This window comes from Syngnathus acus, chromosome 17, assembly GCF_901709675.1.
Source record: "Syngnathus acus chromosome 17, fSynAcu1.2, whole genome shotgun sequence".
Classification (NCBI taxonomy): Eukaryota; Metazoa; Chordata; class Actinopteri; order Syngnathiformes; family Syngnathidae; genus Syngnathus; species Syngnathus acus.
Genome location: NC_051102.1, coordinates 3,767,490 through 3,793,962, shown reverse-complemented (window position 1 = coordinate 3,793,962; position 26,473 = coordinate 3,767,490). Strand labels below are relative to the sequence as shown.

Sequence of the window (26,473 nt, the reverse complement as noted above, 5' to 3'; positions counted from 1 at the left end):
CACCAGCCTACAATGAGCTCCTAATATGGCCTCGTCAGGAGACCCCGACACTGATAAGACTCTGACCCGCTGATTTCTATATTGCTCTCTGCCCTTCATTTACCCTCAAACTGACCAACCCAACTCGGACACAATAGCATTCTTGGGCCTAACAAGCATCCTCCATATATGGCGGAGGGGGCTTCCTTTATAAAGGGAACTGATTGTGGAACCCACAGTAGGTCACCATTCTATCACAAGGTAAGGCTTCACCGTTTGACTCTCATCATATTTATTATAAGTCACTTTCAGCGCTCTATTTTTCCATCCAGGGCCGTAGCACCTCAGTCTTCTCTATACGGATTAAAAAAGTAAGTATTAATCTAAATCCAACATTTCTTCTAACCACAATTTACAATGCTTAACTCTATTTTTGCTTTCCTTTTGTATTAAGCAAGCTTAAAAATGGGTGACGCCGTCATGAGAGAGTTTGGGGCAGCGGCCCCCTACCTGAGGAAATCAGACAAGGAGCGTCTGGAGGCTCAGACTCGTATATTTGACATGAAGAAAGAATGTTTTGTTCCTGACACTGAGGAGGAGTTCGTGAAGGCTTCCATCACCAGCCGCGAGGGGGACAAAGTCACCGCTCAAACTGCAAAGGGGAAGGTCAGTCATACTGGCAGGACCCAAAATCTCAGAGGTGAAGAAAGCTACCTATTAAGTGAGAAACTAAACAAGAAAAGACAGGAGGCAGATGATCGTCCCATTCCAAGCTGCACATAAATAATTTTAATCTATGTCTGTCAAATCATCTTTATGTACTATATACAGATTACCACTGTCTACTTCAACATAATCTCCAGTTTAAATGAAAAAAAAATCTACAAATGAATGAAATTGTTGTCCATCTAATTGCCTCCAAAGAAGGAGTGGCTTACTTTAATGACAGGCAAACACACTAAGTTGCAAACCATGATGGCCTCGCAATGATGGTTTTGTTGATTATAGTAAATATAATATAATATAGTATTGAAAATATGCTAAAATCATTGAATTTTCTTTGTCTTCAGACTGTGACTGTGAAGGATGTTGACGTGCACCCTCAGAACCCGCCAAAGTTTGATAAAATTGAAGACATGGCCATGTTCACTTTCCTTCATGAGCCCGCTGTGCTGTTTAACCTCAAAGAGCGTTACGCAGCATGGATGATCTATGTGAGTTAAGAGCTTTGAAAGCTATGTGAACGATGTCAGCTTCAAGTGCCAGTGATAGCAGACCATCCCATTACCTTTTGTCTGTCTTTGCCAGACCTACTCTGGGCTGTTTTGTGTCACTGTCAACCCTTACAAGTGGCTGCCAGTCTACAACCAAGAGGTGGTTGTTGCCTACAGAGGGAAGAAGAGGAGTGAAGCTCCTCCTCACATCTTCTCCATCTCTGACAACGCTTACCAGTACATGTTAACTGGTAATTAAAGATTTTTATGGACTATGCTCATATCAATATGATGGACACAATTTATGGAGATTGTTTACGTAGTTTTGAAATCCCTCTTGTATGTCCTTTCCAGACAGAGAAAATCAGTCTATTCTCATCACGTAAGTTGGATTTTAGTTCTTGGTTGGTTTTTGTAAGGCTTTATTAGCAGAATGAGGCCTGAATTTAATCTATAATGCCATCATTACTGGTATTATTGTTTGCTCATTTGGAAGACATAATTAAAGACATTGTTGATTAAATGTCAGTGTAATTTCGCATGCTTTTTCCACAGTGGAGAATCTGGTGCTGGGAAGACTGTCAACACCAAGAGAGTCATCCAGTATTTTGCCAGCATTGCAGCTGGCAGTGGGAAGAAAGAAACAGGCTCTGAGAAAAAGGTGTCTATCCTAATTTTGCAAAATTGTAAATCTATAATTTTTTCTTGTGTATTGCATTCCATAAGATTACTGTGTTTCCAGGGTACCTTGGAGGATCAAATCATTCAAGCTAACCCAGCTTTAGAGGCCTTTGGAAATGCCAAGACCATTAGAAATGACAACTCTTCCAGATTTGTAAGTTTCACTTATAAAATATAAAAAGTAATAAAAAAAAAAAAAAAGTATTTGTACTCTAAGTGTTGTACTTTAACACATTTCTTTTTTTTAAACCAGGGTAAATTCATCCGAATCCACTTTGCTGCCAGTGGAAAGCTTGCATCGGCTGATATTGAGACATGTTGGTAACACTTCATACATATAATCGATTATAGCAACAGCTAGTATGTATGTATGTATGTATGTATGTATGTATGTATGTATGTATGTACCGTATTTTCCGCACTATAAGGCGCACCGGATTATAAGGCGCACCTTCAATGAATGGCCCATTTTAAAACTTTGTCCATATATAAGATATATACATTCGGCCCGCGGGCCGGACTTTGGACACGCCTGCTCTAGTGGCTCAATATTGGTCCATATATAAGGCGCACCTGATTATAAGGCGCACTATCGGCTTTTGAGAAAATTGGAGGTTTTTAGGTGCACCTTATAGTGCGGAAAATACGGTATGTATGTATGTATGTATGTATGTATGTATGTATGTATGTATGTATGTATGTATTTATTGTCACACCTGTTTTCAATATGCGTCTATAGATCTGTTGGAGAAGTCCCGTGTCACCTTTCAGCTTAAGGCTGAAAGAGATTACCACATCTTCTATCAGATTCTCTCACAGAAAAAACCTGAGCTTTTGGGTAAATAAAAACAGCTGACTAAGGCTTGTTTTGCTGTGCATGATTCAAAAAGTAATATTTTTTTCCCACTCTTGTAGAAATGATGCTTATCACCAACAACCCCTACGACTATGCATTCATCTCCCAAGGAGAAACAACTGTCGCCTCTATCAATGATGCTGACGAGCTTATGGCCACTGATGTGAGAAAATCAAACATATTGCTTGTTACATTTTCCAGTATTACTATTTTTTGAGGTAGTGCAGAAAAAAAAAATCATATCGAGACAGGCAATCAAAATCATTTGCATATTAATCTCAGGATGCCTTTGATGTGCTGGGCTTCACCCAAGAGGAGAAGAATGGCATTTACAAACTTACGGGTGCCATCATGCACTATGGTAACATGAGATTCAAGAACAAGCAGCGTGAGGAGCAAGCAGAGGCTGATGGCACGGAAGGTAAAATTGACTGGATTTCAAAAACAGATTAATTAAGATGGAAAAAAAAATGATTCAGATTTTTCATACTTAATTTCTTCAGATGCTGACAAAGTTGCTTACCTGATGGGCTTAAACTCTGCTGACCTCATCAAAGGTCTCTGTCATCCAAGAGTTAAAGTGGGAAATGAGTGGGTCACCAAGGGACAAAATGATAAGCAGGTAAATATTACAAAAGTGGTGGAAATGTTTTTTGGTCTAGTAAAATCAAGATGTATGTAGCATTAGGACTGTACACTATAGCTTACCCATTGTATGATTTGCTGCAAAACATGATTTCTACTACAGTACGGTGTATAGCTCACCTGATTACGATCACACACCATAAGTGGACTCATTACTTGTTTTTTCTTTTTTTCTAGGTCTCCTATGCTGTTGGTGCACTGGCCAAGTCAGTGTATGAGAAGATGTTTCTGTGGATGGTGATCCGTATTAATCAATCTCTGGACACCAAGCAACCTCGCCAGTACTTCATTGGGGTTCTGGATATTGCTGGATTTGAGATCTTTGATGTGAGCTTTGTCTTGTATTGTTTTGTATAAAGATGACATTTGGTTAAATTTTTAATCGCTTTCTCTTTCAGTTCAACACATTCGAGCAGCTTTGTATCAACTTCACCAATGAAAAACTGCAACAGTTTTTCAACCATCACATGTTTGTGCTGGAGCAAGAAGAATACAAAAAAGAAGGCATTGAATGGACTTTTATCGATTTTGGTATGGATTTGCAGGCCTGTATTGACCTGATTGAAAAGGTGAGAGACACTTTTCTGAGAGGCTATGACTGATCAGACATAACATTGAAATCTAAAATGTCATGTTCTCCTCAGCCCATGGGTATCATGTCCATCCTTGAAGAGGAGTGCATGTTCCCCAAAGCCAGCGATGCAACCTTTAAAGCTAAGCTCTACGACAACCACCTCGGGAAATCCAGCAACTTCCAGAAACCTAGAATAGTCAAAGGGAAACCAGAGGCCCACTTTGCTCTGATGCACTATGCTGGAACTGTTGATTACAATATCAACAACTGGCTGGTGAAGAACAAGGATCCTCTAAATGAGACTGTTGTTGGACTGTTCCAGAAATCTAACCTCAAATTATTGTCTTTACTCTTTGCGAATTATGCTGGATCAGATTCAACCGCAGGTAAAATTGAACTCAATCCACCCCACCCATTCTTGCTTGTGTCGCTAAAAAGGGTACTTAAAGTTGGCCCTCGTTAACAGATGGTGGAAAAGCCAAAGGAAGCAAGAAGAAGGGTTCATCTTTTCAGACTGTGTCGGCCTTGCATAGGGTCAGTATACGTACAAGAAACTTGCTTTTCAATGAAGAATTGATTACAGTTATCACCCAGGTTAGTTGCAAACATTGTATCATTACCTTCACAGGAGAATCTGAACAAGCTGATGACCAACCTGAGGTCTACTCACCCCCACTTTGTACGTTGCATCATCCCCAATGAGACCAAGACTCCTGGAGCCATGGAGAACCCTCTGGTGATGCACCAGCTGCGTTGTAATGGTGTGCTGGAAGGCATCCGAATCTGCAGGAAGGGCTTTCCCAACAGGATCCTCTATGGAGATTTCAAACAGAGGTAGCACCAGATAACTTTTATCCCCGCCAAAATTGGAAATTCACAGGGATTATTATTTGATCCATGTGTTTTTAGATATCGGATCTTGAATCCTGCTGCTATCCCTGAGGGTCAATTTATCGACAGTAAGAAGGGCGCAGAAAAACTTCTTGGGTCTTTGGATATTGACCACAATCAATACAAGTTTGGACACACAAAGGCAAGTTATAAAGGAATTCAAAAGTATTTTTTTTGAATTTTCAATCTATGCACATAATCCAAATGCGTCACAACAATGTAACTGTTTAGTGTAACATTTATCTAATATTTGAGTTAAAGCATTAAGAATACAAAATTTTATTGTATAATTATTGTTTTATTTTAGCATAATAAAAATGAACATCATTCAGATTATTTCCTAACATTGATAATAAAGGGTAGTTAGTATAGGACCATTACACCTAACATCTACTATAAATATCTTTCTGAAAATTTTAATGAACTAGATAGTAACATTGATTTACATTTTTCAAAAGGTGTTCTTCAAGGCTGGTCTCCTTGGGCAACTCGAGGAGATGAGGGATGACCGTTTATCTCTCATCATTACCGGAATCCAGTCTAGATCAAGAGGTCTCCTGGCAAGAATGGAATACCAAAAGATTGTTGAGAGGAGGTTCGAGGAATTAGGGCTACAGATTGTTTTAATATTTGTGCAAATGTTTGAACAAAGAGTTAAAACAATGGATGATCTTTGACAGGGATGCATTATTGGTAATCCAGTGGAACATTCGTGCCTTTATGGGGGTCAAGAATTGGCCTTGGATGAAACTATTCTTCAAGATCAAACCTCTTTTGAGATCGGCTGAGGCAGAAAAAGAAATGGCCAACATGAAGGAAGAATTCCTGAAATTGAAAGAAGCTTATGCAAAGTCAGAATCTCGGAGGAAGGAACTGGAGGAAAAAATGGTCTCTCTTCTCCAAGAAAAAAATGACCTGCAGCTCCAAGTCCAGGCTGTAAGTTTAATATCATCATTCACCTTTTAAGAAATAATCAGTTATATAAAAATATATGACATTGTGTTTCTAAATTAGGAGCAAGATAATCTTGCCGATGCTGAAGAAAGATGTGAGGGGTTGATCAAACACAAAATCCAGATGGAAGCAAAGGCCAAAGAGTTGTCTGAAAGACTGGAGGATGAGGAGGAGATGAACGCTGAATTAACAGCAAAGAAGAGGAAGTTAGAGGATGAGTGTTCCGAGCTGAAGAAAGACATTGATGACTTGGAGTTAACTCTAGCTAAAGTGGAGAAAGAGAAGCACGCCACTGAGAACAAGGTATGAAAACTGCTTGATTATGTCCTACAAGAAAGATGAGAAATAGAAATTACAATAACTTAATTATGAATTATCACGATGATTTCCAGGTGAAAAACCTGGTCGAAGAAATGGCAGCTTTGGATGAAGTCATTGCCAAGTTGACCAAAGAGAAGAAGGCTTTACAAGAAGCTCACCAGCAAACATTGGATGACCTTCAGAGTGAGGAAGACAAAGTCAACACTCTGACCAAGGCCAAGTCAAAACTTGAACAGCAAGTTGATGATGTATGTGCTTGAGTATGATTTATTTGAAAGGCATGTTACTGCTACCTTGGAGCTAAAGGTTTTGGATGCATTTCCTAATAGCTTGAAGGAAGCCTTGAACAAGAGAGGAAGATTCGAATGGATCTTGAGAGAGCAAAGAGGAAACTGGAGGGAGACTTAAAGTTGACCCAGGAAAGCCTCATGGATCTGGAGAATGACAAGCAGCAACTGGAAGAGCAGCTCAAAAAGTAAATACCATTGCAATTATTATTTCAAAGAATATATAGCCAAGGTACAAATGAAACTTTTGTTTCCTATACTATTTAATGATAAATATTTCATTGCAGGAAGGACTTTGAAGTCAACCAGCTCACTAATAGAATAGAGGATGAGCAGGCAATTGGCATTCAGCTTCAAAAGAAACTGAAAGAGCTTCAGGTAACAAATGTTTCAGGTAATGGTTTGAAATTTGAAGTTTTCTAAAACGACTAACCAATAATGTTTAATCAGGCCCGCATTGAGGAGCTGGAAGAAGAGCTCGAGGCAGAGCGAGCTGCTCGAGCCAAGGTGGAGAAGCAAAGAGCAGAACTTGCAAGAGAGCTGGAGGAGATCAGTGAGAGACTGGAGGAGGCTGGTGGAGCAACATCTGCCCAGATTGAGATGAACAAGAAGAGGGAGGCTGAGTTCCAGAAACTTCGTCGAGACCTGGAAGAGGCCACGCTGCAGCATGAATCCACTGCGGCCACTCTGAGAAAGAAACAAGCTGACAGTGTGGCCGACTTGGGGGAGCAGATTGACAACCTGCAGAGAGTCAAGCAGAAATTGGAGAAAGAGAAGAGCGAACTCAGACTGGAATTGGATGATGTCGTCTCCAATATGGAACATATTGTCAAAACAAAAGTTAGCTGAACATTTTTCTTAAGTTTCAATTTTATAAGTTTAAGGTGATACAGTACTGATATAAAAATTGCAATTGCAGACAACACTTGAGAAGACATGCAGAACGGTAGAAGATCAGATGAATGAATACAAGACCAAATTTGAAGAAGCCCAACGTTGCATCAATGACTTCAACATGCAGAAAGCAAAGCTTCAAACTGAAAATGGTATGTCATTGTGTTGTTTTAATTTAAAACTGTTCTTCACCACTATGTTCAGACATTAATGAAACATGTGGCCATAACGTTAGGCGAGTTCTCAAGACAACTTGAGGAGAAAGAGTCTCTGGTATCTCAACTTACCAGAGGAAAAATGTCCTACACACAACAAATTGAAGACCTCAAACGACAACTGGAGGAGGAAACTAAAGTAAGATGGAGATTTGTAGTTTCGTAATTGTTTTCCATATATTTATAAAATATTTTTCTCACAGGCCAAGAATGCTTTAGCCCATGCTGTGCAATCTTCTCGCCACGACTGCGATCTGCTCAGAGAGCAGTATGAGGAAGAACAAGAGGCCAAGGCTGAATTGCAGCGTGGTATGTCCAAGAGCAATGCTGAGGTGGCTCAGTGGAGGACCAAGTATGAAACTGATGCCATCCAGAGGACTGAAGAACTGGAGGAGGCTAAGTAAGCGTTTGATCCACCTTGACTAAAATGTGACTCATCATTTCACCATGACTTCACTGTGTCTGGCAGATCAGCTTTTTGTTTGTGTTATGTTCCAGCTAAAATGTAAGACGAACAAAAAGTTTATTTGTTGGATAAATGAGCAGCCATTAATTGAATCGTTTTGAATGAAAAATTTTAACAATGGAAGCAATAACATTTATAACGTTTAAATGATTTCTAAAGGAAGAAGCTGGCTCAGCGTCTGCAGGATGCCGAAGAAGCTGTAGAAGCAGTGAATGCCAAATGTTCCTCTCTGGAGAAAACAAAACACAGACTGCAGAATGAGATTGAAGACCTCATGGTGGATGTGGAGAGATCAAATGCTGCTGCTGCTGCTCTGGACAAGAAGCAAAGAAACTTCGACAAGGTGAAGTGTTCATACGGAGGCAACATTAGTAATTGCAGACCACAAAATTGAATAAGTCTGTCTTCATGCATGGCAGTTCGATAAATTAAAATCGAGAGTTAACTAACTCAGAGACCCATGAATTGATGGATATAATTTGATGAGGAAGGGAATTAACCATAAAGTAATCAATCATCATTTTAATTAACCATACAGTTCATTGACAGTAAATGAAAACATGAACTTAGAGTTGTCAGGAGAAACTTGAACACCACAAATACAGTATTTTAAAATACGAGAATGAAACCAGAAATATTTGATGGTCAGTCAATATATGCCAGGTATTAGTATAAAGAACAGAGCTCATAATACAAGATTATGTTGGTGAATACAAAGCTGTTAGCAGTATGTTCATTAAAATGCCTCCTCAATGTGGCTTTTTTCTTTCCTGGTAGGTCTTGTCTGAATGGAAACAAAAGTATGAGGAATCTCAATGTGAATTGGAGGGCTCCCAGAAGGAAGCCAGAGCTCTGAGCACTGAGCTCTTCAAGCTGAAGAACTCCTATGAAGAGTCTCTGGATCATCTGGAGACCATGAAAAGAGAAAACAAAAACTTACAGGGTATGCTCTACTTGGATTGTGCTTACAGTAGATATTTATCCCTAATGGTGCTTGATATTCTACAGAGGAGATTTCTGATCTCACTGAGCAACTCGGTGAGAGTGGAAAGAATATTCATGAGCTGGAGAAAATAAGAAAGCAATTGGACCAGGAGAAGAGTGAGATCCAGTCTGCTCTAGAGGAAGCAGAGGTTAGGAAATCTTACCCGAGAGCAACACATTACCGTCTTAATGTCAATCGTGAATTACTTCAGTGGATTCTTGTGTCTACCAGGCTTCCTTGGAGCATGAGGAGGGTAAGATTCTAAGAGCCCAGCTTGAGTTCAATCAGATCAAAGCTGAAATTGAGCGAAAACTAGCTGAGAAAGATGAGGAGATGGAGCAGTGCAAGAGGAACATGCAGAGGACTATCGAAACTCTGCAGAGTTCTCTGGAAGCGGAGTGCCGAAGCAGAAACGAGGCCCTTCGTTTGAAGAAGAAGATGGAGGGAGACCTTAATGAGATGGAGATTCAGCTAAGTCAAGCCAACAGGCAGGCAGCAGAGGCTCAGAAGCAACTCAAATCTGTTCATTCACATCTGAAGGTAATCTTGGAGCAACACATTTTCACAAAATATTCGACAGACTACTAATTATGACTGATGTTGTCCCATGAAGGATTGCCAACTTCAGCTGGATGAGTCTGTCCGTGCCAATGATGATCTCAAAGAGAACATTGCTATTGTGGAGAGACGTAATAATCTCATTCAAGCTGAGCTGGAAGAACTGAGGGCTGCTCTCGAGCAAACTGAGAGAAGTCGCAAACTTGCTGAGCAAGAGTTGCTGGATGTCAGTGAAAGGGTGCAGCTGCTGCATTCACAGGTGAGAGACTTTTATTATTTCAGCAAAATGGTTAACAGATGACTTTCTGCAACAGCACTTATTTACTTTCCAAACAATTTTACAGAACACCGGTCTGATTAATCAGAAGAAGAAACTTGAAAATGATGCATCGCAGCTTCAGAATGAAGTAGAAGAAGCAGTTCAGGAATGCAGGAACGCTGAGGAGAAGGCCAAGAAGGCCATCACCGATGCCGCCATGATGGCAGAAGAACTAAAGAAAGAGCAGGACACCAGTGCTCACCTGGAGCGTATGAAGAAGAACATGGAGCAAACCATCAAAGACCTGCAACACCGTTTGGACGAAGCTGAACAAATTGCAATGAAGGGAGGGAGGAAGCAGGTGCAGAAGCTCGAGGCCAGGGTAAGACTTCCTCGAACCACGAGAGTTCAGCCGATTCACCCTAACTCACCAAGTTCCCTGTTATAGTGCTAAAAATACGTTTTTGCTTTCAGGTGAAGGAGCTTGAGAACGAGGTGGAGTCTGAGCAAAAGAAGAGCAGCGAAGCAATAAAGGGAATCCGCAAGTATGAGAGGCGCATCAAGGAACTCACCTATCAGGTGGGATTTCTTTTTTTTTCCAGGTAGCAGAAACATTATAAATTCAAATAGCATGTAAGCCTCTTTATACAGTCAGTTTCTTAAATACTGAAATATATTCCATCATTGATATCCATCATTGATGCCTCACACATTTTTCAATGTTTATTTTCATACAAACTTAGAATTAAAGAAATTGAGAGAACTTGAGTGTCTTACCTAGTCCTTATAATTACAGACGGAGGAAGATCGCAAGAATGTTGTGCGCCTCCAGGATCTGGTTGATAAACTCCAACTGAAAGTCAAAGCATACAAAAGATCTGCTGAGGAGGCTGTAAGTTGTTTTCAAAATGTTGGCCAATAAGCCTCTGCTCATTCACAATTAAATGACATCATACTAAAGCAACAACACCCTCATGAAGTTAAAATTCATTGATTATATTGTGTATAATTTTGTGTCGTGTGCTTTTCTGCATGGATCCCTGTAGGAAGAACAAGCCAATACTCATATGGGCAAGTTCCGTAAACTGCAGCACGAGCTCGATGAAGCTGAAGAAAGAGCTGACATTGCTGAATCTCAGGTCAACAAGTTGCGTGCTAAAAGCCGTGATGTTGGCGCCAAGGTAAAGGATGCTTCTATGTTATTAGGCAAAAAGTAATGGATGACTGTCTTCACAAAATTGCAACTCATATTTCTCGATGGTCTTTGATGTAATAAGACAACTGAGGAGTTTATTTATTAAATCAGATATTTCGGAGGAAACTATAAGTATTTTTAGTCTAAACCATCCTGGTTTCACTTACCGTATTTTCCGCACTATAAGGCGCACCGGATTTTAAGGTGCACCTTCAATGAATGGTCCATTTTAAAACTCTGTCCATATATAAGGTGCACCGGATTATAAGGCGCACCTTCAATGAATGGCCCATTTTAAAACTTTGTCCATATATAAATCCATATATTTGGACACGCCTGCTGTAGTGGCTCAATATTGGTCCATATATAAGGCGGACCGGATTGTAAGGCGCACTGTCGGCTTTTGAGAAAATTTGAGGTTTTTAGGTGCGCCTTATAGTGCGGAAAATACGGTACATTCTATTTTTGGCATTCCAGATTTCCAAGGGTTGAGGGTACGCTAGCTTTCTATCCATTCTAAAAACCCAAACGTTAGGTTACCTGAAGACACTATAAATAGGAGTGTGAACGGTTTGTAATGGCCTGTGATTGGCCGGCAAACAATCTGGGCCTCTCGCTCAAAGTTAGATGGGAAAGGTTGCAGCTCACCCATGACCCGAATGAGGACAAACATTAAAATGGATGGAAGGGTTTTCTTGGGCCGCTGTCAATCACGGGCTCCATGGACATCATTTTTCTCCTCCTTATGGCACCCCTGTTCACAAGAGAAATGGTTTTTTTTTTTTTTTTTTTACAGGGCTTTGAAATGTTCTTTATTATTGAGTGTTGTTATCTGTTACTAAATTGTCTTACTTTGTCTATTCTTCATTACAGAAAGGACTAGATGAGGAGTGAAACCCACAGACAACCATGCAACAATTTTGGGGTTATCTGTAGTTAACAGTCTCTAAAATATCTGTAGAATAAAGCAAATGTGCAATAAAATGTATGTTCATTGCTTTTTTTAATCTTTTTTTTATTTTAAGGCAATGCAACAAGCACCTGGAGGCATAAAGTATAAGTCAGAAAGATCTTTTCATTCAATATCATGAATCAAGAATTCAAGAATTGTGCTCACAACTTTGACTAGTACAAGAAGAGACAATCTAATGATGTTGGACAGGTGCATAGCAACTTATACTGAAGGACTGTTATTGAGACACTTTCATGCATTATTTTATTTAGCTCTACTTTAGCCCCAAGGGGTCAAATTATTCGAAATAGACCTGCACACTCAATCTATTTGTTGTTTTTAGACAGCAATAAGGTTTACCGTTTTTTTTCCATGTATAATGCGCCCCCATGTATAATACGCACCCTAAAAATGGCATGTCGATGCTGGAAAAAAGCCTGTACCTATGTATAATACGCACCCAAATGTTGACTTTTTAAAAAAAAATTTTTTTTTTTTTTAAAGTCCCAATGATCGTCACACACGCATCTGGGTGTGGTGAAATTTGTCCTCTGCATTTGACCCATCCCCGTGTGATTTTGATCCATCCCCTGGGGGAGAGGGGAGCAGTGAGCAGCAGCGGCGCCGCGCTCGGGAATCATTTGGTGATCTAACCCCCCAATTCCAACCCTTAATGCTGAGTGCCAAGCAGGGAGGCAATGGGTCCCATTTTTATAGTCTTTGGTATGACCCGGCCGGGTTACTTAAGTCCGTAAACGTAAAATTATTTCAGAAAAAAGATCATCTTTGGGAACAACCGCATGTTATTCTGCCGGTCAGTATCACTGCGCATGCAGTAGCAAACTCGATAGCGAAGAAATATGTGAGACTCTCAACGGGATCACCAATATTTGAGTGATGTTCCAGTTATTTATCACAATTAGTTTACCAAGTCTGTGTTTTGAGTTCCTCCAATAAACCCTGGTCCAAGCTGCACTTGGTCGCCCCGCTCCTTTCCACACTCCATCCGTGACAAGATTTTCTTCAAAAATTGTTGTACCATGATTTTCTTCAAAAAAAAAATAAAATAAAAAAAAAATACAAAATTGTACTCATGTATAATGCGCACCCCAGATTTTAGGACAATAAATTAGTTAAATTTTGCGCATTATACATGGGAAAAAACGGTAATTGTGTGATGGAAATGCACTGCACCTCAAGGCATTGATTTCACTATAGTATTTGCAGAAAACAGAAAAGGTCCAAGTAATTCAGGCCACACAAGCTTGCTGCTTAATTTGCTGCTTGTTTTTAATTAACTTTTACAAAATGACCAGAAAATGTATACATTTAAAAAATAGTATTAGGTGCATCTTGAGGCATTTGTGCAATTTATAGTCTTGTAGAATGTTTTGGAGAAAACAATTTGTGGCTACATTTGGTGAAATAAGTACATAAACTAAGGTAATATGATAATTAAGTTGACATGAAGAATATTCATGTTAAAAATTATCTAAAGAACACTTCATGCAAATACTGGACAGTTCTTGAAAAAAACAAAATATGTTACTCTACCGTAAGGAATAGTGCAGAAGTTCCATTCCTGGCAGAGATCAGATAAAGCTGGCCATCAGACTTGTCTCCCACTGCTTGTTGATCCTAATCTTGCCGAGTCCAGTCTGCACAAAATGTTCAGAACAATTACGGAGAACTATTGCTTCTGAATTCTTAACATAAAATGCACACAGCTATTCAAGAGCTTCTCCCTTCCTGCTTAGATTTGGACTGTTGTTACCTTTAAGCGTCTTCTACATATGACTTTCATGGGGGAGTCTAAATTTGTGCACACACAGCCGTCGGAAGGGAATCAAGGTTTGAAGGTGAGATATCAGCGGCGAAGATGTGTAAAACAGCTGAGAATGAGGCCAACAAAGGAAAAAAACAAATTCAACCAGATATTATGCTGTGCACTGACAAACTTTAAAAGTGAAGGAGAAAACCAGGGATTGACTAAGGTGTATCTAGCTAATAATAAAAATTTGCACTTAAATGAGTTAGTGCTTTGTATAACTAAATACTGAATACTGGTGTGCTAAGAATTAATTTAATTTGAAAATAAAAATAATTAATTTAATTTCTTGATATTGTATTACCGTTTTTTTCCATGTATAATGCGCAAAATTTAAGTAATTTATTGTCCTAAAATCTGGGGTGCAATTTTTTTTTTTTTTGAAGAAAATCATGGTACAACAATTTTTGAAGAAAATCTTGTCACGGATGGAGTGTGAAAAGGAGCGGGGCGACCAAGTGCAGCTTGGACCAGGGTTTATTGGAGGAACTCAAAACACAGACTTGGTAAACTAATTGTGATAAATAACTGGAACATCACTCAAATATTGGTGATCCCGTTGAGAGTCTCACATATTTCTTCGCTATCGAGTTTGCTACTGCATGCGCAGTGATACTGACCGGCAGAATAACATCCGGTTGTTCCCAAAGATGATCTTTTTTCTGAAATAATTTTACGTTTACGGACTTAAGTAACCCGGCCGGGTCATACCAAAGACTATAAAAATGGGACCCATTGCCTCCCTGCTTGGCACTCAGCATTAAGGGTTGGAATTGGGGGGTTAGATCACCAAATGATTCCCGAGCGCGGCGCCGCTGCTGGTCACTGCTCCCCTCTCCCCCAAGGGATGGATCAAAATCACACGGGGATGGGTCAAATGCAGAGGACAAATTTCACCACACCCAGATGCGTGTGTGACGATCATTGGGAAAAGGAAAAAAAAAAAAAAAAAAAAAAATCAAAATTTGGGTGCGTATTATACATGGGTACAGGCTTTTTTCCAGCATCGACATGCCATTTTTAGGGTGCATATTATACATGGGGGCGCATTATACATGGGAAAAAACGGTAAGTTTATTCTTATTTCAAAAATGAATAATAACATTTCAAGATGAGATGTATTCTCTGAGCACCTGTTAACCCTCATCCATCACGAAAGCTGGCAGCTGTTGTGTTTCTCAATCAGGGACAAACAATCCAGACAAGAATTTCACACGGTTAACTTTGTCCTCAAGGCCAAAGGAAAAAGAACAATGCTATGACGGCAGAATGAGATAAAGGGTGTACACCTCTCAGGGATCAGCAGTTGTGCGAGTGAAGTCACTCCATGACCTTAGGCCTCACTCAACGACAGCTGCAACAATTCAGTCTCACAAGTGTGTCACAAACGTGTTGCTACCACCTTCGTGACTGACCTTTCAGTAAACGTTTTGGATGAGGCGTCCCCAGCTGAATGTTTGAAATCTCATTTCCTGGAAGATCTTGGATTCAATAATAATAAAAAAAAAAGATAAATTCCAAAATGACAAACACCTAAAACAAAAATAAATTCATTTACGTAATCATTAATGTATCTGACTGGGCACTTATAAGATTTACCATGATGCATATGTTGCGCTAATTCAGCTTTTGACTGGATTTGTAACAGAATTAAAGATGGCTGTCTTGAGCTTTGTTATAGTTTTGCTGTTATTGGACTTTACATACCGTATGAATAAGTAAACCCTGATTGTGTTGTTTAATAATTTTATGTCACACCTACATAGTCTTGATAATCACCTATGAATGCAATTCTGTTGTGTTCTGTTAAATGATGTCAAGCCGGTCTATGATTGACACCTCACCTCTCTCCCTCCCCAGTGAAAGCAACGAATAGCAGCAGAGCATCCCGCCCAATTAAGAGAAAGCTTTTTATATTGTGCAACCTTTCTCCAAAATTGTATCCCATATTTGGCAGACAAACACCCTTTATTAGCGCAGGGGTGACAGCTGTAAGGTACAGGACATGCCTCCTCGCTTCACTTAGCCAACAGGTAAGCGAAGAATCTTACCTAGTACTAATATTCTTCACATATTACTGTGCTCTTCATAACATTAGTTGATTGGCTTTCTTCATTAGGTTATATTAAACACAATTCCTGTCTTCAAGCAAAGCACCCAAGGTAAGGGTGATTTATTTTTATATTTTTTAACATATATTTTACATGAAATATTATTGATACTATGTAAAGTTTAGCAATCAAATAAGTAACTGAAACTTTTAGGCATGTGTGTTGTATTTATTTGATTTGAATCTCACTGTGTAATTACTTTTAAATTGACAACTTTTGACTATCATGACAGTTTGTATATATTTGTTGAATTATACATTATATCTATACATATTGTATTATTTATACCCATATTAATGTTAAACAGGTTAGAATGGGCGACGCTGCTATGAGAGAGTTTGGGTCGGCTGCTCCTTATTTGAGAAAGTCAGACAGGGAGCGCTTGGAGGCTCAGACTCGTCTATTTGACATGAAGAAGGAATGTTTTGTTCCTGACCCTGAGGTTGAGTTCGTCAAGGCATCTATTAAGAGTCGAGATGGCGACAAGGTCACTGCTGAGACCGAGTTTGGAAAGGTATTTCCTTCAAAGTCATTTTGTTGAGAAAGTATTACATCTGAATTTACACTTATCTGTCTCCAGACTGTGACAGTGAAGGAGATTGACGTACATCCTCAGAACCCGCCAAAGTTTGATAAAATTGAAGACATGGCCATGTTCACTTTTCTCCACGAGCCCGCTGTGCTGTTTAACCTCAAAGAGCGTTACGCGGCATGGATGATCTATGTAAGATAATCATCTTCATTTTCCTGTCATTTCTTGATGTCACGCAATTTAAAAGGTTTTATTTACTTTTTTTGTTAGACCTACTCCGGGCTGTTCTGTGTGACTGTCAACCCCTACAAGGCGCTGCCAGTCTACAACCAAGAGGTGGTTGTTGCCTACAGAGGAAAGAAGAGGAGTGAAGCTCCTCCTCACATCTTCTCCATCTCTGACAACGCTTACCAGTACATGCTGGCAGGTACAAAATCTACATTTCAAGCATTAATGTAAAAGCCATGATTGAAAGGAAGCTTTTTGATTTACAGACAGGGAAAACCAGTCCATTCTTATCACGTAAGTCACAGAAAACACATTTCTTAAGTACTAGTTAAAAAGGTTTCGATGTCTTGTTTTAAACTGATGATGTCACGATTGAACTCAGTGGAGAATCCGGTGCTGGAAAGACTGTCAACACCAAGAGAGTAATACAATACTTTGCCAGCATTGCTGCGGCTCCAAGTGGAAAGAAAGATGCAGCTGCTGAGAAGAAGGTTTGTGTGACATGTTCTTTTTTTAATTTCACTGAATTCACATGTGTTGTGTAAATGAACTATATATAGTTATGAAACAATGTCTGACTTGATTTCTGGATAACAAGCTATTCGTCTTATCTGATAACTTAGGGTACCCTGGAGGATCAAATCATCCAGGCAAACCCGGCTCTGGAAGCTTTTGGAAATGCCAAGACCATCCGAAATGACAACTCGTCCAGATTTGTGAGTGGTTGTGCAATGTCATTTCTCAAAACATGAGACTTAGAGGTTCTTTTTGATGTAGGGTAAATTCATCCGAATTCATTTTGACAACCGAGGAAAGCTGGCCTCTGCTGATATCGAAACTTGTGAGTGGAACTATTTACAATGACAAATTACTGTATCACAATAACACTCCATTATTATTATTATTATTAGACCTTTTGGAAAAGTCTCGTGTGACCTTCCAACTCAAAGCTGAAAGAGACTACCATATTTTCTACCAGATCTTGTCTCAGGTGAAACCTGAACTTCTGGGTAAGTAACAAATTACAGAGAATAAAACAGTTTGACATTATTATAGGAGCACTGTAATAAATATGATGGTTTCTGTGCGATATCATTTTAGAAATGTTGCTCATCACCAACAACCCCTACGACTATGCATTCATCTCCCAAGGAGAGACAACTGTCGCTTCCATCAATGATGCTGAGGAACTCATGGCCACTGACGTGGGCTGAATTTTTAAATTCACAGTATCAGACCAAATAAGCAGAAAAAAATCACATCCCTTTTCTTCTCTGCTCACCAGGATGCATTTGATGTGCTGGGCTTCACCCAAGAAGAAAAGAACAGCATTTATAAGCTAATAGGTGCCATTATGCACTATGGTAACATGAGGTTTAAACAGAAGCAACGAGAAGAACAGGCAGAGGCTGATGGTACTGAAGGTGAGCGTATTAGTAAAAAAAAAAAATCTCATAAAGTGATACAACAGAAAAAAAAGTTCAGCATTGTGAGGCACTGGCTCCTTTATTGATGACCATTAAATTCTCTGACCCAGATGCTGACAAAGTTGCTTATCTAATGGGCCTGAATTCTGCTGACCTCATCAAAGGTCTCTGTCATCCAAGAGTTAAAGTAGGAAACGAGTGGGTAACTAAGGGACAAAATGTCGCCCAGGTAAAGTGTTTTTTGTCTTGTTTTGTTTTTTTAAATCTTACTTTCAAGACAAATTCTTACTTTACTTTTAGGTGTACTATGCTGTTGGTGCACTGTCAAAGTCAGTGTATGAAAAAATGTTTCTGTGGATGGTGATGAGGATTAACCAATCGCTGGACACCAAGCAGCCTCGCCAGTACTTCATTGGAGTTCTGGATATTGCTGGATTTGAGATCTTTGATGTGAGCTTTGTCTTGTATTGCTTTGTACAAAGATGACATTCAGTTACATTATTGTTCGTTTTCTATTTCAGTTCAACACCTTCGAGCAGCTTTGTATCAACTTCACCAATGAAAAACTGCAACAGTTTTTCAACCATCACATGTTTGTGCTGGAGCAGGAAGAATACAAAAAAGAAGGCATTGAATGGACTTTCATAGATTTTGGAATGGACTTGCAGGCCTGTATTGACCTAATTGAAAAGGTGAGAGACACTTTTCTGAGAGGCTATGACTGATCAGACATAACATTGAAATCTAAAATGTCATGTTCTCCTCAGCCCATGGGTATCATGTCCATCCTTGAAGAGGAGTGCATGTTCCCCAAAGCCAGCGATGCAACCTTTAAAGCTAAGCTCTACGACAACCACTTAGGGAAATCCAACAATTTCCAGAAGCCCAGAATAGTCAAAGGGAGACCAGAGGCCCATTTTGCCCTGATGCACTATGCTGGCACTGTTGATTACAATATCAACAACTGGCTGGTGAAGAACAAGGATCCTCTAAATGAAACTGTTGTTGGGCTTTACCAGAAATCAACCGTTAAGATGCTGGCTTTCCTCTTTGCAAATTATGCAGGATCGGACTCAGGTTTGTATTTTATAAATTTGTTGCTTGTTGTTCTATCAGTCAGTGGATTGGATAATTTTATCTCAAATAAAATGATCAATAACACCATCATATCTTATTCCCCTCAAGAACCTGCCACTAAGGGTAAAGGTACCAAGAAGAAAGGTTCATCCTTTCAAACAGTATCTGCCTTACATAGGGTAATCTTACAATGTACCTTGTGCAGTATTTTTAAATTCTAATAAATGATGACAATATGTTTTCTGAACCCATGATGAATCCCTCCACATTATTAGGAGAATCTGAACAAACTGATGACCAACCTGAGGTCTACTCACCCCCACTTTGTACGTTGCATCATCCCCAATGAGACCAAGACTCCTGGAGCCATGGAGAACCCTCTGGTGATGCACCAGCTGCGCTGTAACGGTGTGCTGGAAGGCATCCGAATCTGTAGGAAGGGCTTCCCCAACAGGATCCTCTATGGAGATTTCAAACAGAGGTATTGTTAATAAAGAGTCTACATAATGGGTTTATCCGTTCTCTTAAATGTAATACTCTTTGCAGACACATTCGCGCAAAATATATAAGTCAGTCATTTTAACTTAGACTCAATTTCTTTTAAGGTACCGCATCCTAAACCCAAGTTCTATCCCAGAGGGACAGTTCATTGATAACAAGAAAGCAGCTGAGAAATTGTTAGGCTCTTTGGACATCGATCATAACCAGTACAAACTGGGGCACACCAAGGTAGAATTTACTCATGGCATACACATAATAAAACTGCAGATGTTTTTATGTTTTGTTTTGTTTTGTTTTTATTAGGTGTTCTTCAAAGCAGGGCTCCTTGGTTTGCTTGAAGAGATGCGAGATGATCGTTTAGCTCTGATAATTACCCGAATCCAGGCAAGGTCACGTGGTGTTCTGGCAAGAATTGAATTCCAGAAAATTGTTGAACGCAGGTATGTGGTATTCAGGTCTGACAAAGTTTTCATCTGTATGGGTATATTTAAATTGATAGATGACCGAGATGAGTGATTCAGGACAAAACCACTTTGATTGCTCTGTCTGCCATATCGTCACAGGGATGCACTACTTGTTATCCAATGGAACATCCGTGCCTTCATGGGGGTCAAAAATTGGCCCTGGATGAAGATGTTCTTTAAGATCAAACCCCTTCTGAAGTCAGCAGAGACTGAGAAAGAAATGGCCAACATGAAGGAAGAATTTACCAAATTAAAAGAAGCTTTTGCAAAATCAGAAGCACGGAAAAAAGAACTGGAAGAGAAAATGGTCTCACTTCTCCAAGAGAAAAATGACCTACAGATACAAGTTCAAGCTGTATGTTCAAAATCTATCATCAAAATAACAGATTTAGAATTAATGTGCAAACTGTTCAAACTAATCAATTCTGTGTCTTTTGTAAAAGGAGCAAGATAATCTTTGTGATGCTGAAGAAAGATGTGAGGGGCTGATTAAGAGCAAGATTCAGCTGGAGGCAAAAATTAAAGAACTGTTAGAAAGACTAGAAGATGAGGAGGAGATGAATGCCGATCTAACATCCAAGAAGCGAAAATTGGAAGATGAGTCCTCTGAGCTCAAGAGGGACATTGATGACTTAGAATTAACCCTTGCTAAAGTGGAGAAGGAGAAACATGCCACTGAAAACAAGGTACAACCTCGACAGTCCATGTCCTGAAGACTATCATGAATCAACTAAAAATATATTTCGATGAATAGGTGAAGAACCTGACTGAGGAAATGGCTGCTTTGGATGAAATTATCGCCAAGCTGACCAAAGAGAAGAAAGCCTTACAAGAAGCTCATCAACAAACACTGGATGACCTTCAGAGTGAAGAAGACAAAGTCAACACTCTTACCAAGGCCAAGTCGAAACTAGAGCAGCAAGTGGATGATGTGAGATTCAACATGAAATGTAATTCAATAATCAGTGCTAACTAATCAAATTAATTGTGAATACTTGCCAACAGCTGGAAGGATCCCTGGAGCAAGAGAAAAAAGTGCGAATGGACCTTGAAAGGGCAAAGCGAAAGCTTGAAGGGGACTTAAAATTAACTCAAGAGAGTCTTATGGACTTAGAAAATGACAAGCAACAACTTGAAGAGAGGCTGAAAAAGTAAGAGGTTCCAGGTTTTTAAAAAAAAAAAACAAACACGCAATTATGTTTTAAATATTGTGACGGAAATATGTTTATGTCCACTCACAGGAAAGATTTTGAAATTAATCAATTTCTGAGCAAAATAGAGGATGAGCAAGCCATGAGTACACAGCTCCAGAAAAAATTGAAGGAGTTGCAGGTACAATTGGCCTTTTGATCAATATTTGTTGTTGTATTAATTAAAATCTGTTGTCTGCTGAACAACGCAATCATATTTTGGGTCTTGAGCTTAAACATCCGGTTTGGCACTTGACTTCACATGCATATAGGCCCGCATAGAAGAGCTGGAGGAAGAGCTCGAGGCAGAGCGAGCTGCTCGAGCCAAGGTGGAAAAGCAGAGGGCAGACTTGGCCAGAGAGCTGGAGGAGATCAGTGAGAGACTAGAGGAGGCTGGTGGAGCAACATCTGCCCAGATTGAGATGAACAAGAAGAGGGAGGCTGAGTTCCAGAAACTCCGCCGAGACCTGGAAGAGGCCACGCTGCAGCATGAAGCTACTGCGGCCACTCTGAGAAAGAAACAAGCTGACAGTGTGGCTGACTTGGGGGAGCAGATTGACAACCTACAGAGAGTCAAGCAGAAACTGGAGAAGGAGAAGAGTGAACTCAGACTGGAACTGGATGATGTTGTCTCCAATATGGAACATATTGTTAAGGCAAAGGTACTGTAATTATTATGACAGGTTAGTAATTGTTTTTTTTTGCTCGCTTTGAATCACCTATTTCATAGCCTTTCTCTAATCGGTTGTTTTCAGAGTCATTTGGAGAAAATGTGCAGGTCTCTGGAAGACCAGATGAGTGAATATAAAACAAAAGCAGAAGAGGGACAGCGTACCATCAATGACTTCACCATGCACAAAGCCAAACTTCAAACTGAAAATGGTATTGTTTGTTGAATTCATTTTCTATTATAATCAAATGTAATAACAAAAACACAAATCATTGCTCTGTGAAAATTAGGTGAACTTGCAAGGCAACTTGAGGAGAAGGATTCCTTGGTGTCACAACTCACTAGAGGAAAGCAGTCCTACACTCAACAAATTGAAGACCTTAAAAGGCAACTGGAAGAGGAAGTCAAGGTAGCTGTGTGATGAGAATAGTAATATACATTACAACGTGAGTCACAGCCAGCTGTACGTATTTCATTTTAGGCCAAGAACGCATTAGCCCATGCTGTGCAGTCTTCTCGCCACGACTGCGACCTGCTCAGAGAGCAGTATGAGGAAGAACAAGAGGCCAAGGCCGAACTGCAGCGCGGCATGTCCAAGGCCAACTCTGAGGTGGCTCAGTGGAGGACCAAGTATGAAACTGATGCCATCCAGAAAACTGAAGAACTGGAGGAGGCTAAGTACGAAAAAAATATACTCAAAGATTTTTTTTAAGTTTTATAGTAGAATTAAAATAAATTATCATAATGCAGGAAGAAGCTGGCCCAGCGTCTGCAGGATGCCGAGGAAGCTGTAGAAGCAGTGAATGCCAAATGTTCCTCTCTGGAGAAAGCAAAACACCGATTGCAAAATGAGATTGAAGACCTCATGGTGGATGTGGAGAGATCAAATGCTGCTGCTGCTGCTCTGGACAAGAAGCAAAGAAACTTCGACAAGGTACCAAAGCAAGATGTGCTATCAGAGGAATTTTAACAAGAGTAAAATGCTAATTTTAATTACTATTTTAACATGACTAAAAGCTCAAAAAGATGATATTTGCATTTCTTGAATAAACACATCACCAAAACATGATCTGTCAGGTCTTGGCAGAGTGGAAACAGAAGTACGAAGAGTCTCAAACAGAGTTAGAAAGTTCTCAAAAGGAGGCAAGATCTCTGAGCACAGAGCTTTTCAAACTCAAGAACTCCTACGAAGAATCCCTCGAGAACCTTGAGACTCTGAAGAGAGAAAATAAGAACTTGCAAGGTCAGTTAACAGAAATTCTGTCCTTCAAATTGTCTGAAATATTTTCAGAAAATATTCATGTACAGTTTATTTCTTTTCAATGCAAAGAGGAAATATCTGACCTCACTGAACAAATCAGTGAGGGTGGAAAGAGCATCCATGAGCTAGAGAAGATTCGAAAGCAGTTGGAACAGGAGAAGTCTGACATCCAAACTGCTCTGGAAGAAGCAGAGGTAGGTTGTGTTGCATTAAAAAAATATTATATTCATTTCATCATGAATAGATGATGAGTAGTGTGAATAGTGCACCAACACCAAAATATTTTATCTTTGTAGGCCACGTTGGAGCATGAGGAAGGAAAAATTCTCAGGGTCCAGCTTGAATTCAGTCAAGTGAAGGCTGAAATTGAGCGCAAGCTGGCTGAAAAAGATGAAGAGCTGGAGCAAGCAAAGAGAAACCAACAGAGGGTCGTGGACAACCTTCAGAGCGCCCTTGAGGCTGAGACCCGAAGCAGGAACGAGGCCCTTCGTTTGAAAAAGAAGATGGAGGGAGACCTCAATGAAATGGAGATCCAATTAAGTCAAGCCAACCGGCAGGCAGCCGAAGCACAGAAGCAACTCAAATCTGTTCATGCGCATCTGAAGGTTTGAACTGGCCGAAGAAAAAGCCCTCCTGACTCCCCTTCAAAAACACACTTTAACATTTGGGTTTCCATTTTCAAGGATTCCCAACTCCAACTTGATGAGTCTCTTCGTGCCAATGATGATCTTAAAGAGAACATCGCCATTGTGGAGAGACGGAACAACCTGATGCAGACCGAGCTGGAGGAACTGAGGGCTGCTCTCGAACAAGCTGAGAGAAGTCGCAAACTTGCTGAGCAAGAGTTGCTGGATGTTAGCGAAAGGGTGCAGCTGCTGCACTCACAAGTGAGAGCAACATGTGACATCTACAAATCTACCTTTCTTTTCACTACTAAATAATTACTTTTATATATTTTTTGTTGATTTAGAATACTGCTCTGATAAACCAAAAGAAAAAATTGGAAGCAGATACCTCCCAGCTTCAGACGGAAGTAGAAGATGCCGTCCAGGAATGCAGGAATGCTGAGGAGAAGGCCAAGAAGGCCATCACCGATGCGGCCATGATGGCAGAAGAGCTGAAGAAAGAGCAGGACACCAGTGCTCACCTGGAGCGTATGAAGAAGAACATGGAGCAAACCATCAAAGACCTGCAGCACCGACTGGATGAAGCTGAACAAATTGCAATGAAGGGAGGGAAAAAGCAAATACAGAAGCTTGAGACTCGGGTGAGTATACCACACAATTTGGTAACAATTATTACCTCAATATCTCGATTCATTCAAATGTCAGGAAATTCAGAGATGATTGGGTTTTATGATGATTCCATTTTGTAGGTAAAGGAACTTGAAAATGAGGTGGACATTGAACAGAAAAAGGCTAATGAAGCTGTCAAGGGTGTTAGGAAGTATGAAAGACGCATCAAAGAACTTACATACCAGGTAACTAACCAAACTTTGAAAGTTGTCAAGTAAATAAATCAAATAAAAATACTGTGTCTCAACAGACAGAAGAAGACAAAAAAAATCTAGTGCGTCTTCAAGATCTGGTGGATAAGCTTCAACTTAAGATCAAAGCCTACAAGAGAACAACTGAGGATGCAGTAAGTAGAACAAAGTCAGTTTTAACCAAATTTAAAGCCAATTTACACAAAAGAAACACAATTATGAGCATAATCTTGTCATTTTCTATAGGAGGAACAAGCCAACACCAACCTCACCAAGTTCCGTAAGATTCAACATGAGCTTGATGAAGCTGAGGAGAGAGCTGACATCGCCGAGTCTCAAGTCAACAAGTTACGTGCCAAGAGTCGGGATGCTGGCTCAAAGGTTAGTAGATTTAAGTCACACTCTAAGTGACCCATCTTTTTGATTTTGCACATTTCATTTCAAAGCTGCACAAGTATATTACATTGATCAAATAATGAGTTACCAGATATTAAAACTTGGACCACACTCATTTATGAAGCATTCTTGTCTCTTTGTTTTTACAGAAAGCTTTTGATCGAGAGTGACCCCAACCGCATGATGGATCTTCTGCTGTTTTGTTTCTGATGTTTTGAATGTTATGTAAATGTCTCCATAAGCATGTTTTTGGTCAGTAGAATAAATTGGAGTGTGCATCTAAAAGATCTCGTTTTTTTTAAATATATTGACAACAGTTTACAATTAATGGATATCATGTTTAACTGACCTACTTGGTTAAATAAAAGTTAAATAAAAATGAAAATTTTTGTGATGCCACCATATAGCAAGGAATAATTTGGATTGTTCGGCTAACTGCTTGGATGGAATTTAAGTGTTGACTATGAGCATTTAATTACACTGGTGAAGACATTTTACAAAATATTTTAACGAGAGATGCAATTAAACTTTTCAATATTATTTTTTTGCCCTAATTGCGAATCACCCCTTGTTTTTCCTCTCGCAGATCAGGTCTTCATAATATCAAAATAATAATAAAATTTATATAATAATATGAGGCAGCACGGTGGGGCACTGGTTAGAACGTCCGCCTCACAGTTTAGAGGGTGCGGATTCGATTCCACCTCTGGTCCTCCTTGAGTGGAGTCTGCATGTTCTCCCCCTGCCTGAATAATAAGTAAGTAATATTTATTATTTAAGGGCTAGATTTAGCAACAGTTCTTTCCATCATTGCTATAAATTACAACATAAAATCTGTATCCGCAAGCTTTCATAGGTCAAACTTAAAAACAAACATGAACATCTCTCAAAATCTGAAAAAAAAGTCTTTTTTTAATTCAAAATACATTAAGGGACACATGAAGCCAGCTCTGATTAAAATTTGCTGTTGATCAATTATTTTAGGCTACTTTCTGCCTTACCAACATTAAGTTAAGTGGGAGAGGTGGATGATTTACAACCCTTGTCAGGATAAGCGGTACAGAGAATTTGTAAAATTATTTGAAAACCATGTATCTTTCCCCCAACTTAACAATACTTTGCCATTTTGTGTTGGTCTATACATCAACCTGCCTCCGTTTTCATGTACAACATAATGTAAAACGAAATTGTAATGAATATTGATTTATGTACTTGGTGAAATAATCAAATCAAATCAAATCTGAACATTATATCCAGTAAACATTTACCCTACTTTTATTCCAAGAGTGCCACCTTGAGGTTTCATTAAAATACAGTATTAGTATACCATAGCCTTAAAGGAAATACATGTAAATGTTTTTGAAAACCTGCATATT

General features: G+C 39.5%; 2 protein-coding genes across 3 annotated transcripts; both read left to right on the top strand.

The window, feature by feature from the left end:
* The first annotated feature begins 124 nt into the window (after nucleotides 1-124).
* On the top strand, nucleotides 125-11,962 carry LOC119137004 (myosin-7). Of its 2 annotated transcripts, XM_037275949.1 has the most exons (39): nucleotides 125-240; nucleotides 312-350; nucleotides 434-645; nucleotides 1,050-1,193; nucleotides 1,288-1,444; nucleotides 1,548-1,575; nucleotides 1,749-1,854; nucleotides 1,936-2,028; nucleotides 2,128-2,191; nucleotides 2,614-2,712; nucleotides 2,790-2,893; nucleotides 3,013-3,151; nucleotides 3,234-3,352; nucleotides 3,553-3,702; nucleotides 3,774-3,944; nucleotides 4,020-4,335; nucleotides 4,416-4,483; nucleotides 4,578-4,783; nucleotides 4,859-4,982; nucleotides 5,299-5,435; nucleotides 5,521-5,776; nucleotides 5,855-6,097; nucleotides 6,187-6,363; nucleotides 6,445-6,590; nucleotides 6,690-6,780; nucleotides 6,853-7,242; nucleotides 7,322-7,448; nucleotides 7,532-7,650; nucleotides 7,715-7,911; nucleotides 8,137-8,320; nucleotides 8,755-8,920; nucleotides 8,986-9,110; nucleotides 9,194-9,502; nucleotides 9,576-9,779; nucleotides 9,865-10,161; nucleotides 10,254-10,358; nucleotides 10,576-10,671; nucleotides 10,826-10,960; nucleotides 11,848-11,962. In XM_037275949.1, the coding sequence occupies exons 3-39, from the start codon at nucleotides 445-447 to the stop codon at nucleotides 11,866-11,868; spliced, it is 5,814 nt and encodes a 1,937-aa protein (XP_037131844.1). In that variant the 5' UTR covers nucleotides 125-240; nucleotides 312-350; nucleotides 434-444; the 3' UTR covers nucleotides 11,869-11,962. The 2 variants fall into 2 exon arrangements, with proteins under 2 accessions (XP_037131844.1, XP_037131843.1); XM_037275948.1 differs by having other exon boundaries at nucleotides 1,749-2,028.
* Nucleotides 11,963-16,172: 4,210 nt separating this feature from the next.
* Nucleotides 16,173-25,384, top strand: LOC119137007 (myosin-7-like). The gene is made up of 37 exons (XM_037275952.1): nucleotides 16,173-16,379; nucleotides 16,446-16,589; nucleotides 16,668-16,824; nucleotides 16,892-16,919; nucleotides 17,008-17,116; nucleotides 17,249-17,341; nucleotides 17,403-17,466; nucleotides 17,537-17,635; nucleotides 17,727-17,830; nucleotides 17,911-18,049; nucleotides 18,163-18,281; nucleotides 18,353-18,502; nucleotides 18,574-18,744; nucleotides 18,820-19,129; nucleotides 19,238-19,308; nucleotides 19,405-19,610; nucleotides 19,735-19,858; nucleotides 19,934-20,070; nucleotides 20,194-20,449; nucleotides 20,538-20,780; nucleotides 20,849-21,025; nucleotides 21,100-21,245; nucleotides 21,336-21,426; nucleotides 21,557-21,946; nucleotides 22,040-22,166; nucleotides 22,245-22,363; nucleotides 22,436-22,632; nucleotides 22,705-22,888; nucleotides 23,032-23,197; nucleotides 23,285-23,409; nucleotides 23,512-23,820; nucleotides 23,899-24,102; nucleotides 24,186-24,482; nucleotides 24,591-24,695; nucleotides 24,761-24,856; nucleotides 24,948-25,082; nucleotides 25,247-25,384. Exons 1-37 carry the CDS (start codon nucleotides 16,179-16,181, stop codon nucleotides 25,265-25,267), a joined length of 5,814 nt encoding a protein of 1,937 aa, XP_037131847.1. The 5' UTR covers nucleotides 16,173-16,178; the 3' UTR covers nucleotides 25,268-25,384.
* Nucleotides 25,385-26,473: the final 1,089 nt, after the last annotated feature.

Excerpts from the sequence above, each read along its gene's own strand:
- LOC119137007 (XM_037275952.1), top strand. The coding sequence starts at position 16,179 with ATGGGCGACGCTGCTATGAGAGAGTTTGGGTCGGCTGCTCCTTATTTG. Across the intron at positions 17,831-17,910 it reads AGGAACTCATGGCCACTGAC|GATGCATTTGATGTGCTGGG; the intron begins GTGGGCTGAATT and ends TCTGCTCACCAG. Across the intron at positions 23,198-23,284 it reads AGAAAATAAGAACTTGCAAG|AGGAAATATCTGACCTCACT; the intron begins GTCAGTTAACAG and ends TTCAATGCAAAG.
- LOC119137004 (XM_037275948.1), top strand. The coding sequence starts at position 445 with ATGGGTGACGCCGTCATGAGAGAGTTTGGGGCAGCGGCCCCCTACCTG. Across the intron at positions 2,713-2,789 it reads GAAAAAACCTGAGCTTTTGG|AAATGATGCTTATCACCAAC; the intron begins GTAAATAAAAAC and ends CCACTCTTGTAG. Across the intron at positions 7,912-8,136 it reads GAAGAACTGGAGGAGGCTAA|GAAGAAGCTGGCTCAGCGTC; the intron begins GTAAGCGTTTGA and ends TGATTTCTAAAG.